Source organism: Prinia subflava, chromosome 4 (assembly GCF_021018805.1).
Source record: "Prinia subflava isolate CZ2003 ecotype Zambia chromosome 4, Cam_Psub_1.2, whole genome shotgun sequence".
NCBI lineage: Eukaryota > Metazoa > Chordata > Aves > Passeriformes > Cisticolidae > Prinia > Prinia subflava.
In genome coordinates this window covers 3,016,012-3,031,529 of record NC_086250.1, presented here as the reverse complement: position 1 = coordinate 3,031,529, position 15,518 = coordinate 3,016,012, and the positions used below count along the sequence as shown (strand labels likewise).

At 41.5% G+C, this 15,518-nt stretch overlaps 1 protein-coding gene across 1 annotated transcript in view; it reads left to right on the top strand.

The window, feature by feature from the left end:
- Positions 1 to 15,296, top strand: part of SLC15A5 (solute carrier family 15 member 5) — a 30,061-nt gene extending 14,765 nt beyond the window's left edge. Inside the window, exons 6-9 of the mRNA XM_063395178.1 lie at positions 2,037 to 2,225; positions 5,410 to 5,541; positions 13,331 to 13,439; positions 14,813 to 15,296. Coding sequence (XP_063251248.1) covers positions 2,037 to 2,225; positions 5,410 to 5,541; positions 13,331 to 13,439; positions 14,813 to 14,957 — 575 coding nt within the window. The 3' untranslated portion in view covers positions 14,958 to 15,296. The remainder of the gene's footprint in view (positions 1 to 2,036; positions 2,226 to 5,409; positions 5,542 to 13,330; positions 13,440 to 14,812) is intronic.
- Positions 15,297 to 15,518: the final 222 nt, after the last annotated feature.

Below are 15,518 nucleotides of genomic sequence, written 5' to 3'. Positions count from 1 at the left end.
GAAACTTCAAGTCAGTATTAATGCTCTATCCTGTTATGTTGAACAGCAGTAGAATGTATGCAGTGGTTTATTCTTAATAGGTTCATTTATCAAAATAGCCTCCTGTTAGGGGTGATAAACTACCTGAGGCACAAAAATACCTGTGAGTGCAGGCAGTGGCTTTAGATATCCAAGTAGATGACTGCACCTGCAGGTATGGTAGACCTCTAAGTGCCAATATTTTTGCCAACAGTTAATTAGGTTCTCAATTATTTTCAGCAACAAAATTGGAAGTATAAATAGGCAGTTGGTGCTAAGCCAGCCTATAACTGTATTTTAATTCAACTCTTGTAAGAAGAAGAAATTTAAATGGTTTTCTGGAAATTTTCAGCATGTTAAGTTTTCAAGGATGAACCACTCAGGCAACTGAAATATCTGGTTGCTCTGTACTAAAGGTCTACGTAAAAACTGTAATTTGGCACTCTCTCTCCAGTGGTTGGTTTATTCATACAAGTCCAATACAACCTTAGTCTCTAGATAATATAAAAAACCTTGTCCCAGAACAACCCCTAAATATTACTAAAACAACTTGTTCTCCTGTAAATCCAAAGCTTCAGACAGTCATTCCAAGCCCTTGTTTTAAAGAGGACTGAAGAGAGAAGAGTAAAGATGAAAACCATATCTCCTAAGGTCTTGGTTTCTTTCTCTCCCACGTAAAGTCTTGGGGAAAAAAAAAAGTTGACATTTTTGGGAACCTGGAGGTTACTTTTTTTCTGAAATGTATTGGCTTTTAGTAAAGGAAAATGCTTCAAGTTTGTTGCACTGTTAGGAATACTGAGCTGCTGGAGGATTCTTTAGTACCAACATAATTTTTCACGAGGAGAACTCTTGCTTTGGACAACTACAGGCAGCTCCTTGAGGGCTTTATATTTGGCTTTGATAAGGTGCAGTGGCCAGAAAAGGCTCCTAAATTCCCTCCTGTCATCAACTTTCAAGCTATAATTCATTGATATTCTCGTTAAGCACTAGAGGAGCCTAAACAGAAAAACAATTTCCAGGGCTGAGGTTAGGCAGGGGTGGATATTTAAAACTGTGAACATTCAGGAAAACTCTGCCAGAGGAAGGGTGTGAGAGTTTGGTGCTGAGAGAGGAAACACGCAGCAAGGCTGAGGCCACTTAGCTTAAAAAAAAAAAAAAATTAAAAACTACATGAGTTTTTCATCTCTGCTGTCCTGACACTAAAAAAGACTAAGTTGTATATATGTTGTAAATATAACACAAAACAAAAGCTTTTGGCTGTTGGTGTCCAATCTAATAAGTGTGATTACCAGTCATGAGGGCATGGTAAGAAAAACAGTCCAAGTATTTGAGCCAAAAGCATCAAAAGGAACCAAATTCTCCTCATATTATGGCTTAGAAATGCTGGCAAATCAGACTTTTAGTCAAAATCAATGGGAGCTCAAACCATGAGAAGTATACATAATTCAGGTTCAGAGACTTACTTGGAAATTTTGCTTTCTTTGTGTTTTTCTGAGAGGACACAACCATTTCATACTGCCAACATCGAGAAATATAAAATAATAATTTTAATAGTACTCTCTATGTAATGAGTGAAATGTGGGGTATTTATAATACATCCTAATTTTTAGAAATGTTTCCTGCTGCCTGGTAGTTTCCTGTCCTTTCTGAAAGGAAATTTGTATACTTTTGTATTTTGTATGTTGTATTATCTGAAAAGACATTTGCCTCTTCTTGATTTTCTCTTTCCTTGTGTCCCTCAGTCTTCAAAAAAAAGAGTGAAAAGCTCTTCTTTGTGTGTGAAGGAAAGTTTTTCCTCTCCCATTTATTTAGAAATCTGAAATCCTCTCTGTGCTGAGCTGTGTCCTTTTGCCACGTACACATAGCAAGCGCTCTTTATTCACATTTAGGCATTCAGAAAAAACGATTTGTGGTGGGGACAGGAATCTTGTCTTGCATTTCTCCGGGGTTTGCCTCCCTCTGAGCACTGCTGCCCTGCAGTTCAGCCCTGCTGAGTGCTCTCTGTGCTCCTCTCCCAGTCGTAGGTCACTTCTGTGCCGCGCTCTCCGTGGTGGTCGCCGGCGTCTCGGAACTGCACCGCAAGCGCTTCCCCCGTGTGGAGCAGACGTTCTCCCAGGAGGTTCTGCTGGTCTCCTCCATGCCCTGCTTCCATCTGGCTCCTCAGTACATCCTGCTGGGAGTGGCTGAAGCCTTGGTGACTCCCTCCTGTGAGTAAAGTGGAATAGGCTAAAGCAAGGGTGGCCTGATTCTGAGAGAGCCATAGCAGCTTCCTAAAAATAATTACTGTCATCTGATATTTTATCCTTGGCGGTCTTCCATGGGTTTAATGAGCAGATCTGTGCTTTACCTGCTTCAGAGAAGCCTGATTTGCCTTGCTGGCTGTAACTCAGGATGAGCAGTGATGCTCCAGGGAGGGAGCACAGTCCAGTCAGGTCCCTGAGGGGCACAATCCCCTGTGTGCTCTTGAGGATGAACCTGCCTCAGGCAGGGGCTGCACTGCAGCTCCTGAAGCCCCTTCTGAACTCTCCTGTGATGATTTTATCAAGATGGAACAAAAACGTGAGAGCTGAGCTGTGGTTGTGCTCCCCTTAAAGGCCACAGTCAGAGCAAGGTGACTGCTTTCATTTTTGATCCCAGCTAATGGAATTAGGACGTGTTTTTCCCTGGCACAGAGCGTATGTGGGCAGGGAACAGTGACAGGTTAACCTGGTTAATGGTGTAGGCAGCTGCCAGGTCTTTGGTAGTGCTCCAGTCAGGAGAACATGCCTCCAGAGATCACCACGTCCTGCCTGGTGACATGGAGCCAGAGATAAACACTCCTGTTTTCCAGAGCTCAGGCAGAGCCTCAGACTGTGCCTGCCATCCACACATCATGTAGTCAAGCTCTTGATTGTGAGTCTGAACCTTCTCTGCTTTCCCTAATTTACTTTTCTGTGTCTCCACTGACATTTTTGAGGCTTATTTTCTTCTGAGGAGCATGCAGAGAGCTTACCAGTGTTTTACCTTGCAGAGACTTAAAAAAAAAAATTAGTATTATAAAAATAATCTAAGCATCACTCACTTAGAGACACAGGTAAAATAATTGACTGGCTGATCTCTGCAGGCATTTAATTCTATGGGTTGAGTGTCTCTTGTTCCAGTACAACCCCAGAAATGTTCAGGGTTTTATTTAAGAGCAAGAAATAACTTCAGTGTCTCAGCTTCATTCTTATACTCTGAGACTACTGAGAGCTGTGGGTCACAGTCTGTCACTAAAAAGGTAATTTTCCCTAGTTTTAAATACTTAGCACTTTCATAATGCCTCTTCATCTGATAGCTCTCAAGTACTTAACTGCGCCAGGTTTCTAGGCAGGTAATTTGGTTTCTAGGTTACAGGCTAAGTGTAACTGAAAACTGTGTGACCTTCTCTGTTTAGCTTAACAAAAAAAAAGAGGTTAAGAGGTGACTTGCTTACAGTCTTCTCATGCAAAAGCAAGAGGAGAATACTGCTGGTGGAATAAGGCCTTTTAATCCAGCACAATGGGACACAACCCGAGTCCAATGACTGCAGGATTACATTAGCCTTTAGAAAAGAAATAAAACTCCATCTTAGGGGGTTTCTTCCTTTTATTTTTTTTTTTTTCCTTTTTTAAGATCTTTTTTAAAGGATTGTGGTTCGAATTTCTTTGGAAGAAAAGCTGTCCTTCCCTATTTAAGCAGAGATTCAGCATCGTGCTTAGAGCTGCAGTGAGAGGTGTGACTGGAGAACCCAGCTAAGTGGGACTGAGTCTGAACATGAGACCTGCAGATAAAAAGCTAAAAGGAGGTGCCTAAAACAGGCTCTTGCTGTAGCTGAAGGGAAGAAGGACTCCATTCATTGCAAAATTGGTGTCTGGCCCTGTTTATCACGGGTGTCTAGGCTGTGCAGGCTCTCTGGATAGGAACCTGGCTTACCCCAGGTCTTGCACTGTCTTGCACAGATTGCCCAGTGCAGGGGGCTGAGGTCCCTGAATCTTCTCCAGCAGCCCTCAGGCTCTGCAGTCAGGCTTCTGAACCCAGCTCTGGCTTTCTGCTTCACTCTGAACTGAATTGCTGTTCAGGAACTGTTTTCAGGATCTGGTGGATCTCCATGGATGTTAGTGACAGCCTGGACGCTTAGAGAGTTCTCACCTTTCCTGACATTTACTGCCTTTCTTATGCAGAAGGTCAAATTCAATGATCATAATAATTTACTGGACCTCACAGTACATGATCCAAGCTGGAGAGGGAAATACTCTTTTAAGCAGAGGGAAGAAAGGAGATATTTCTGAAGAGTTTGGTTAGAGAAGTTAGATGTGGCACACTGAACTCTTTATCTTCATTAGGACCTCTCTTACTGAAGTTGTTCAGCCTGGAAAGGAGAAGGCTTCAAGGTGATCTAATTGTGTCATTTCAGTGCTTGACAAGAGCCTGTGAGAGAGAGAGAGATTATTTACAAGGGCAGGTAGTGACAGGACAAAGGGAACAGCTTCAGAGTGAGTAGGTTTAGGTTGGATATCAGGAGGAAATGCTTTCCTGTGAGGCTGGTGAGGCTCTGGCACAGGTTATCCAGAGAAGCTGTGACTCTCCCATCCCTGGCAGTGCTCGTGGCCAGGCTGGGCTCTCATAACCTTGTTTAGTGGAAGGTGTCCTTGCCCATAGCAGTTGGAACTGGATGACCTTGAAGGTCCCTTCCAACCCAAGCTATTCTATAATTTGGTCCCTGACATTTAGAACTGTATTTATACAATACATTTCATTACCTTGTTGATAGAGTTTTGAATAATCATCTGCTTCAGGTGGCACGAGCATCTCTTACAGCAACATCTGCCACTAAGGAAGCCCTAAAAATAAAATAAAACAATGGCCCTGCCCTCCTCCACAGTGCCACAAAGTTCTCAGTGGCCTCTGACAGGCTGAGTTTGTGCCCCCAGCTTGGTTTAAACAGGAAACTGCAGCTCTGTTAGTTGGAGGATGTATTGGGGATGGCTTTGGGGATGCAATAGTCTCCAGGGGGAAATTCAGCAGCTGTTTAACAGCAGCACCGTGGGGAAAGGGGGGATTGGAGCAGCCTATTGAAACAGCAGGGCTAATTTAGGTAAGCAGGAGGCAATCACCCGGGCTGAATTTGACCAAGATGCATGTTTTGAACCTCTGCTTTCAGAAGGGAGGAACAACCAGGAACTCTGAAGTCTTTTATTGTCTCGAGTTAGCTGTACAGTGCTGCAGACTGCTGCATCTACAGATGGGGTCCCAGGCTCACCTGCTGCCTCTTGCCATCAGCCTTCTCTTCCTACTGTGAATGAGGGGGCAAACACTGTTCTTTTCCCCTTCTTTTTTTTTTTTTTTTTTTTCTCTTTTTTAACTTGTAACTGTATCTGCTTCCTTCCTAAGGTTCCTTACTTTCCTTCCAGCTGGTGCCTGAGGGAATGAGAGGGATTTCCATGCATTTTTTAGCCCTCTTTAATGGAGCTGGCTGCTTTATGGGAGCTCTCTTTGTTCAGACAGCCCACGCAGGCTCTCAAGGTAAGAGTGTGCTCATCATGGGTGTTCCTGAGCAGTTTTTTAATATTATTGATTTGGAGAATCAGGCAGCAGAATTAAAAGGGATGCCAAAGTTTTATTGATTTGCTCTCACAATTAAGATGGAATTAAGATAGGAAATAGCCTTCCAGCTGTATTCATCCAATTTTAATGAGTCATCTTAGGTTTGATAGTCGGGGTAATTAGAGGATGGCATCTTGCAGGAGTTCCTCCTGTCCAATCTCTGTGCTTCTCTTCTGGGAGACTGAAAATAAATTGGCTAGGAAGGACCTTTTTTGGGTTCATGAAGAAGTACACTCGTGTTCTTCACACTTTCATGGAAAACTCTGGCTTGGAGAGCAAGATCTGTGCTTTAAAGGGTGGAGAATATTCCTTTCTGTCTCTGGTTCCCCCTGAGTGCTGCAGGAGCAGATCCTGTGCCAATACTGTCTCACTGTGGGCTTGCCCTTTTGCAGATGAATGTGCATTCCCAAGAAAATTCCCTGTTTCAGAAGGAGTTATTGCAGGTTCAGCCTGTTGAGGTGGATTTAGTGGAAGCTCTGTTCCAGGGTTCAAGATAAGCCAGGAATTTCTTAAAGTAATTTTTCCTTTGCTGATCAATCTTTGTTCAATACAGAAGAGACTTGTTCCACAAATAAATTTAACAGGTAAAGCATTTGAGTTCTTGAACTGAGGCACAGGGATCCATCCCTCTGCTCACAAATTTGAAATACTGAAGGAATATTTCTAAAGATGCCATTGACATCTCTGGTGGAACTGTTCCAGAGAAATGTTCTTTAGTGACCACAACTAATGCAGGACACCACTGCAATTGCCACAGCTGCAGCGTTTTGTAACTGTGCAAAATTTTGGGTTCTTCCCTTTCCTATGCAAAGGCTCTGTAATTTAAAAACAAGCAGAAGTGGCTGTTTTGAAAGTGTGACAAGAAAATTTTATTCTTACCCACAAGATCTGAACAAACAAACGATGCTTTGACACACAGTCCTGTTTTTAAGTTAAAAATTCAATTAAAATTTTATTAAGAGGTATAAAACATCACCTGGAGATGGGTAAAGAGCAGGAATGCTTCCACAAAAGAATCAGGCAAAGAACTACTAAGTGCCAAGGCTTCCAGTGTGGAGAGCTGAGCTCCTTGAATATCAGTGGAAAAAGTTGTTTTTCATTATTGTGAGTTCAGTGTAATATGTGTTAAATGAAACAAACAGCTTCACACAGAATGTGTTGCTGATTTTCTTTTTTCTTTCCCTCCCAAAATATGGGAAGTATTAATTTTTATGAGATTGAAATATTTAGTAAAACTGACATATTTTACTGCAATTTGACTCTGGGAATAATTAAATAATTGCAAAATAATTAAGCATTATGTCAGCACCGAATTATTTTGCTTGTGTTGTGTCACTATTATAGAATTAACTTCTACAGAGAGTATTTCTGTACTCTGTGATAGAGGAAACCATTTTTTGCATTTGGTTTGTAAATTCAGTTGATTCTTGTCTGGTTTTCTACCAAGGTTTTTTGTCCTTTTTCTGTGAGTCTGTATGAAATAATTTAATTAATTCACAAAAGCCAATGTTCTTTTCTTGCCAGAAATATCTTTTAACAGAGATTGTGAGTTCTTATCCTGGCTGAGACCAAGGCTGAACTCTCTAAATTCTCCACAGGCTGCAGTTGTCACGTTCTAACCCCTTTTGCTCAGGATTCCTGAGCAAACTGAAAAGCTTCCTGGCTAAAATATTCCTCACTCCTAGAAAGTTGAGTGGCAAACTTCTCAACTTAGCTTTTCTTTTCTTTTCTTCCCTTGTTCCAAAGCTGTAACTTCTGTCTTTGTTTAACTCTGTCACACCTGCTGTTCCTGTAGGTGGAATTGACTGCACCATTATCCTGAGCAAAAGTCACTCTGGAATTTCCAAGGGAATTGGTGACAGCCTGTATTCAGATTAAGATGCTGTAATGGGAATGACTTCTGCTAAGCAGGAAAAGTCCTCTGCAAAACTTGAAAAGCTTTAGAGAAAATAAAGTGAAAAATGCTCAGTGATTGCTCTGTTGCTCTAGCTGGGAGAGTGTTAGAGACTGCTTGCCCTATTAATATGTAAACAACATATTACTGGGCTCTCACTTTTTATTTTTAAAAATAATTGGGATCTCACTGGGTGTTTCTTTCCCAGTGTTCCTTGCTGGAATAAGATGAATAATTCCAAGTTACCACAATTCACAGCTTGTAAATGCTGGTGATATTCCTGTGAGTTCATTTGTGTTCCAACACTCCTCTGCTCATCCCAGGCTCTTGTCCTGCTGCCTCCTAAATCAAAGCAGGTTTAGGATCAGACTCTTGTAGGTGGGGATAGATTATAGCAAAACAAAAAATGTGGTTTAGGCTCAGTTTTGATTTTTTCCTAGTTTGGTAAGAAATGTTATACACACAGGGTTTTTGTCCAACTGTTCTTCTTAAAGTGGATTCTGGCACTCATGACAATCTGCAAAATAATATTTGTTTAATTTATTTAAACCTAGTGGTTGCCTAATGAATCCCTTGAAGATGACTGCTGTAAGGAACAAATTTGTGGCCTCTCTTAAGTCAAATTACGGTTCATTTACACAAATTCAGCTTTTTTTATTATTATTCCCTTTGTTTTTTTTATTTTTCAGATCTGTTCAAAGAGCTTGTAAATATTCAGTATCTGGACAATTTCTGAAACTGGTAGCAAAGCAAACCAACCAGATCTCCTTTTTTCTGCCTAAAAAAAAAAAAAAGCTCAGTTTGTTTACTAATTTATTTCTATTGGAAGAACAAGAGAGGAGAGTGTTGATGAAATGATTCTGTAAGATTTAGCAAGGTTTAGTGAGTGACTCCTGGGCTGTGAGTGCTTTTGTCTTGTCCCATGATTCTTGTTTCACTGGAGCCTGAGCCAAGACTATTTCTGTTCTCCCATCTCGAAGTGAGACCATGTTTGCCATGTTCCTGCAGCAAAGTAGATCCTCCACTGTGTGCTTTGAAGTGCTGAAGCACAGAGGGTGTTGACAAAATTTAAACATTTTTATCTCCCATTTTATGTCGCTCGTTGAGGATTTTATTTGGGTTTTTATTGGCAAAGTTGATCAGATATCAGTCACAGTCAAAGCTGCATTAATCATTTTTAACGCAGCTATGGAGGATGGTGTGAATATGATAAAATAAGACTTTTTTTAAAAAATCTGACGAGTGCAAACAGATGATGGGTGACAGTGATATTTTCAGTACAAGCTGGGAAACTGCTTTCTTTTGGATCTCTTACCTCTCCTAACATTTTAACGGAAGAAGATGCAAGACAAAACCTGTCCTCTTATGCCAATCATCTCAGAATATATTTCTCCAAAAATACTAATATAAATATGTAAGAAAGAAATAAAAATAAAAAAAGGTCAGAGGAAGGAAACTGTCCCAGACAGTTTTCCTGCTTGCATTTAGAGAATCACTGGGGGATTTGTGGTTTGAGCTTGGGGGTTTTTGGGTTTTGTTTGAGGTTGGAGGTTGGGTTTTTTGGTTCTTTTTATCATTTCAGTCTTGTGTGATTCTAAATACCAAACATGATAAAGCTAAAGGATATTTCTTGCAGTCCAGATGGTGGTGGCCACTGGTGCCTACTTAGCTAATAGGGATTAGAGGCAGAGTGAGACTTTAATTTGGATGTGATTGAACACTAAATACATGCCCACTAAGCTGATGAAATGAAGGAAGGCAATACAAACCTTTTTAAAAATATGAAAGTTTTTCTATAATCCTAGCAGAGGTTGCAGGATAGCTGCAAAAATGCAGGAATGATGCAGGATAGAGTAACTTCTGGCATGTGCCTGTCTTGTTTTTTCTTTAAGGTTTTCCCCACACTAAAATAGGATAGTGTCACTCAGAAAAAAATCCAGGATGCCTCCCTGTGCAGCTTTTTTTGAGGGTGCCACCATAGCAGCAGATGTGTTGTGTGCCCTAGTATTTGTCAAAGTCTGGCCCTTTTCAGGTTTTGTTCTGGTGGTGTTGCCAGCAGCTGCTTGCTGAAACAGCCCAGGAAAGTTTTTGTCCATGTCCTGATCTCTGCTTCACCTCCACCTCAGCCTCTTTTGGCAGGATCTGTTGTTTCCTCTTGGTGTTGTGAATTATTCCCTTTTCTTGGACCAACTGGAGCAGTTTTAATGTCAAATTGACAGGACTCCAAAATGTCAGTGAAAGTTTACCAGGTGCTTTATTTCCATGACTGTAGAACAGATTTGAGGAACAGACTCTGCCTAGGCTTCATTTTCTGACTTGTTCTAAATTTGCCATAAAACACATAACCAATTCACCTCTAACCAGTAGATAAAGTCTATTTAAAATGATGCACCTAAAGGAAGCTTCTGTTTCTTTGTGGTGATTCATGCTGCTAAGTATTTCTATTGTAGGAATAAAAATGGAAATCAGGAGCTTGTGCGGAAAGTTAATTCCCAGTGAGCAATTATCTGTGTGACAAACCAACCTTGTAATTGCCACTTCTGCTGGCAGTCTCCCCAGAAAAGTAAAGGATGCACAGAGCCCAAAGGCAGTATCTTTTGGGGAAAAGTGAATTGTTAGCTTGTTGAATGCTGAGGCAAGGGTGGGAAGGTGCTGGACTCTTGAGCCACAGCGGTGCCCAATTCCAGCAAAACTAAAAACCTGGCCCAGGGAATCCTTGGTGTTGATGGCTGAGAGTGAAATCCTGAGAGGATGAACCCCAAAGGCAGCCAGGGGAGGGTGCTGGAGGCTGAGGCAGCCTGTGGGAGGTGTTGGTGGGGTCAGGGGTGAGAGCATCTGAGGGAAGTTTTGGTGCTCAAAACACACGGGTGAAGTTTCAGCACTGGTGTCTTTTCTCTCAAGACTTCCTGCAGGCAGAGGAGAGGATTCTCTGTCAAGTGAGTGTAAGTAGAGGTGTAAATGTAGTCCAGGTTTATCCCCTATTTTCTGGGGAAAAAATATTAAAAAGGAAAGTAATGAAAGAAAAAAGAGTGAGAAGGTGTGTTTTGGTGGGGTTTTTTTGTTTTGGTTTGGTTTTTTTGGTTTTTTGTTTGTTGTGGGGTTTTTGGCTGAAAGTAGGAAATGGTTATATTGATTTTTGCTGCATCCACTGATGAACATGTGTACTGGAAGGATTATAGCCTAGATATCCTTAGGAGTGCTGCCATCCTTGTTCCTCTGCAGAGGAACCCTACAAACCTTGTTGTCTCTCTCTGAGAGAAAAGTAAACCTTGATCCTGCCCTTGCTTTGGAGGAAAGCAAGAGCAGGAAACCAGAGACAAAATCATGCTCCATGGCAGCTGGAGCCTCTCCATATCCTGTCTGATTTTGTCCCTGCCTGTGCTGCTGATCATTTGGATTTTCCAAAAGCTCTCTGTCTTTATCCTAGCCTCACTGTTTAAACACTGGAACTCCTACAAGAAGCAGGGAGGAGACAGAGCAAGGGTCTTTGACCCAGGCTGGTGGGAGTAGCCTCAGATTTCCTTCTTGCCAGGCTGTGTGCCATCCTCCCCTCACAGAACCAGCCAGCCCCACTCTCAGTGCTTTTACCTGGTGCCTTTATCAGTGATGAGGCAGAGAACGGTGCAAAGGGACCTTTGAAGCTCAGAAGCTGCAAAATTATTTTCATTTACTTTTTAAGTGCATGTTTTCTGTTTGGGTTGTGCTGTAAATGCCATTCCTCTAGGAAGCTGCTGCTGCTCCTGGTGTTATCCTGGCCAGGGTGAATATCCTAGCAGGCAGTGAGAGCTCTGCTTTGCCAAGCTGCAGTGCAGACCCCCATGCATGATTTTTCTTTCATCACATCCACAGGCTCTGTCTCTGCCTTCTATTGGCCCCTGGGGGATGCAAAACGAAAAACTACCTGATTGTGAATGATGACAGTAAAAGTTTATAAGCTACTAAAATGAAGTTACAGCACCTAGGAGCTCAGTCAGCCTGCAGTGTTGGATGAAGGGCTTTTAAAACTGGCTCTGAGATAACCCTGTAGAAGGAGGGGAGCAGGCAGAGGTGTGGTGATGCTGCTCTGTGACAAGCAAAAAGGTGACATGGCATGGAGGGAGCTGTGGAGAGACTTAGGGAGACTGCTGGCATCCTTCTTTGCCAGTCCCAGGAGAGCTACAGGCAACAGCCCTGAAAAGAAATGTGTTTCTAACTCTAAGAGGTGGAGGGAAGAGAAAAATGTAAATACATGAATGTGTGTTTGGCAGGGTGTGATCCTGGGACTGGTGTCTGTCCCGTGCTGTGGAACTGCTCTTTGTCTCTAATTAGAAAAATATTAACAATCTAAGGGTGACAGTCAATGTGTAAAAGTGACATTAGTGGCCAAAACTCTGTGAAGGATCAGGATTTTACAATCCAGGTGTCTAGGAGGGCTGTTTTCCCTCTTTCCCCACCAGCTCACTCAAGGGGTGGATAGCCCCAGTGTTTAGATGGGCAGGGTTTGATACCAGACTTTCATGCAGCAGAGAGAGGTGATTTTGGGCACACTGATGCTGGTGGAGTTCAGATCAGGGGTGTGCTTGTAATCTAAATCTCCTAACCTCTGATTTGCAGAATGATCTTGGAGCATGAAAACAACTGAATTCTTTCTAGAGGGAACTTAACAACAAAAAAACTGTTAATTTTTTTAATAAACAACAAGAAAATGAGCTCATGTCTGATGTGTTCCAGCTGTTAGTGGGAACTGCTGTGATGTGAACCCCCCTGAGCTGTGGAGAGTGTGGACATCACATTCTCAGCTCCAGCTGCTTCACACTCTGATTTTTTTCCTTTAATTGCTAATGAAGACAGTCTATCTGCCCTCTTCAAAGGCAATGAATGTCCTCCACTCTCAAATCATGCACATGGCCATTACAGCCCTGTATAGGTCTCTGACATTCTGTAACTCCAGTTTCTACTGAAAGTTTATTTTTTCACCTTGGTTTGATGGTTCTGCTGTAGTTGATTATGGCACTTCAGGTACTGATTGTCTTCAACTGCAGACTGACTGGGGCTGGCTTTGTTTTTATCTTAATTTCTGTAGTTATTTGTTTTTATTTTAATTTCTATAGCCACCTGAGCTTGTTTGCAGGCTGGTTGTAGTGAAAGGATTGAGAGCAAGACAGCCCCGAGCTGGAGTTCACAGGAACACAGAGGCAGGGAAGGCTCTGTAGGTGCTGTCCTCTGCTGAGTGCCAAAATGGCCCAGGCACTGTTGCCAGAAGCTTTGGCTGGAAAAGGGCTGATTTGTGTAAATAAACCCTGAATGAAAGAAAAGGACACCTTACAGGCTTATGGATAAAGGCAGCTGCAAAAAAAGTAAAATGTCAGGTGGTATCTTGGTAGTGGAGCGCCATCCAAGGCACTGAGTGGATGCTTTTGAGTTTTCAAAATATTTTTTTCATTCTTTCTTTTAAAAAGAGAGTATTAAAAGCATGAGAGATACAAGCAAGAATTTCTACAACCCATTTTAATTCTAGCTCTTCCTAAAGTTTTTGCAGTTGACTTTGATTTAGTTCTGTGCACAGGACAATACAGACAGAAGATTTGCATGATTAGGTTTTCCAGGACACTTCAGATTTATTAGAGAAGTTCTTTAGTTTCTGTAGATCTCTGCTGCCTGTCTGCAAAGCAAGAGTAGGCTCAAAAAACCCCATGGATGCTGTGAGAATGAAATCTGTCATTTTGGGGGGTCAGAGCACCTGAGGGGATTGTGTCTCACACCAAGTTATCTTCGTGCCTTCCACCTCTCCTGCTGCAAGGCAAACTAATCCTGCTTAAATGTCTGCTTTTCCAGGCAGCTGGTTTCCACACTTGCTGCATGAAGGTAAATTGGAGAGATTCTTCTTCTTCTTGGCTTCCTTGATGATGGTGAACACCCTGGGGTTCTGGACCATTGCACACAGGTACGTGTGAGAAAATGGAAACCCCATGTTTCATTTGTAGGTGCAGGTAGAAACTCTTGTAAAGCCTGTGGACTGGGGTGAAATAAAGAATTGGTAGTGATAGATCATATGGGGAGAGAGATTTTACTGCAAAAATGTGGTGAGGTTAAAAAAAAACTGAAACAAACAGATGTAATTAACCTTAAATAGTTAAGGAGTCTTATTAATATAAAAAGCAACTTTATGCCACCTGTAGAGCCTAGGTTTAATCCCTGGATTTTGCCTGCACAATGCAAGGAACTCACAGCTCTGGGACATTTAATCCCAGTTAATTTTCTGCTGCCAGCATTACAAATCATCCTGGGAGTCAAGAAGAGGGAGAGGAGCAGCCTGTGCCACCAGGGGTGGCAAGAGTCACCTCCAAGTGGCTCTGGAAATCCTCCAGGAGCCCTGATGGGGCAGGGATGGGATGATGAGAGCAACAGAAAACTTCCAAGGGCAGTGAACTTCTGGAACTCTTGACAAAAATTGTTGGGTTTTTCCTATTACACACAGCACCATCTTGTTGATTATTCCAATGTGATTCTCTTCTTTTAATCGTGAGCTGGGTCACAACAAAAAACATTTCTCCTGAGTGTACTTTGTACCCCTCATATGGGATTTTATTCTTCTGTAAATGGAAATTCTCATTTGTGGCATTCACTGCTGGAAACTGAAAGGTTTTGGTTGTGGAAATGTTACCATAAAATTGGCTTAAACTAAAGGAAAAAAAAATCTCCCACAACTTAATGTTTTTATGAAGAAATCTGCTGACCTCCAATCTTCCTAAAAATAGAAAACCAAACATTTTTTAAAAGTTTATTTGAAATCAGCATTGCACTTTAGAATCAAGGTACCTCATTTTTCAATAACACAACTTTCTAGAAAATTACATTTTAGAAATATGTTTTTTTGAAATCAATTGTAATTGTTTCCTTTTTTGATGAATAAGAATTCTCTGAGTGGGAAGGAAAAAGAGTGAGGACTATTTAGATAAACACTGATTTAGGCAGATGGGGAAAAACAGACTTTAAATCTTGGAATAAGAAAAAATATACTGAAATGTTTCTGAGGGAAAAAGCATGTTAATTATTAATTATTTTTAAAGGACACAGTACAGGTATTATTAACATCTACACCCAGTTTGATACTTCTCATCCTGAAGTTCTGAAAGGCTCTAGAAAAATGCATATTTGCATTTTCCTGGATCTTTGGCTGCCTTGAAGTCCAGGTCTCAGAAGGCACTGCAACTTAAAAAGTATTGTGTACAAGCAAGGTGTGAAACTCATACCTTAAAAGATTTAAGATTTACCAAAAAAAATTTTGTTCTTTTCCTTCTATATCCTCTCCCCCAGATACAACAATCTGCACGAGGATTGCACCAACGACTTCAGAGGAAATTTTCCTGGAGAAAAACTTTTGAAGCACCAAAAAGCCATCAAGCATTATCATGCTGTCCTGGAAAGTTCTCCCATTTTGTCTCCTGTGGAGAAAACCTGATAAAATTTCACCCTTATTTGGCTAAATTTTGATTTTGTTGCGCACCTGCTCTCTAATGATAAATTACCCTTAAAGTGCACTTGAGTGGAGCACTGTCCTGGTATTTATGAATTATCTGATGAATGATAATGTTATTTATAAGTTAACAAAACAGCATTCTTCATGGATTTGGCCTTGAAGGAGGCTGCACTGTCATAACTCACATCGAGGCCAAGGAGAGCTCACTGCTTGCCACAGCTGATGGGGGGAGAGGCTTTTAATCTTTATATGGAAATAGGAATCCACATAAATTTGTATTTAGGAGCGGTCAAAAATTAATAAACATGCAGACATTTGTTTAGCACATTACTTTGTGACATTATAATTTATTAATGGTGTTGAAATCTGGCATTGGCTGGTTGGGATTGGGGTTGGGAGCCTTGTGCTCGCTCTGGGCTCTTGCTGATCTTCTCCCCAGCCTGCAGAGAGAGGCTGCTTTGGTTTTTATAAGCATATAAACTTTATTTACAAATTGCTTTGAGATCTACCAAACACTAGAAACAAGAGCCCAGCCATCAGTCC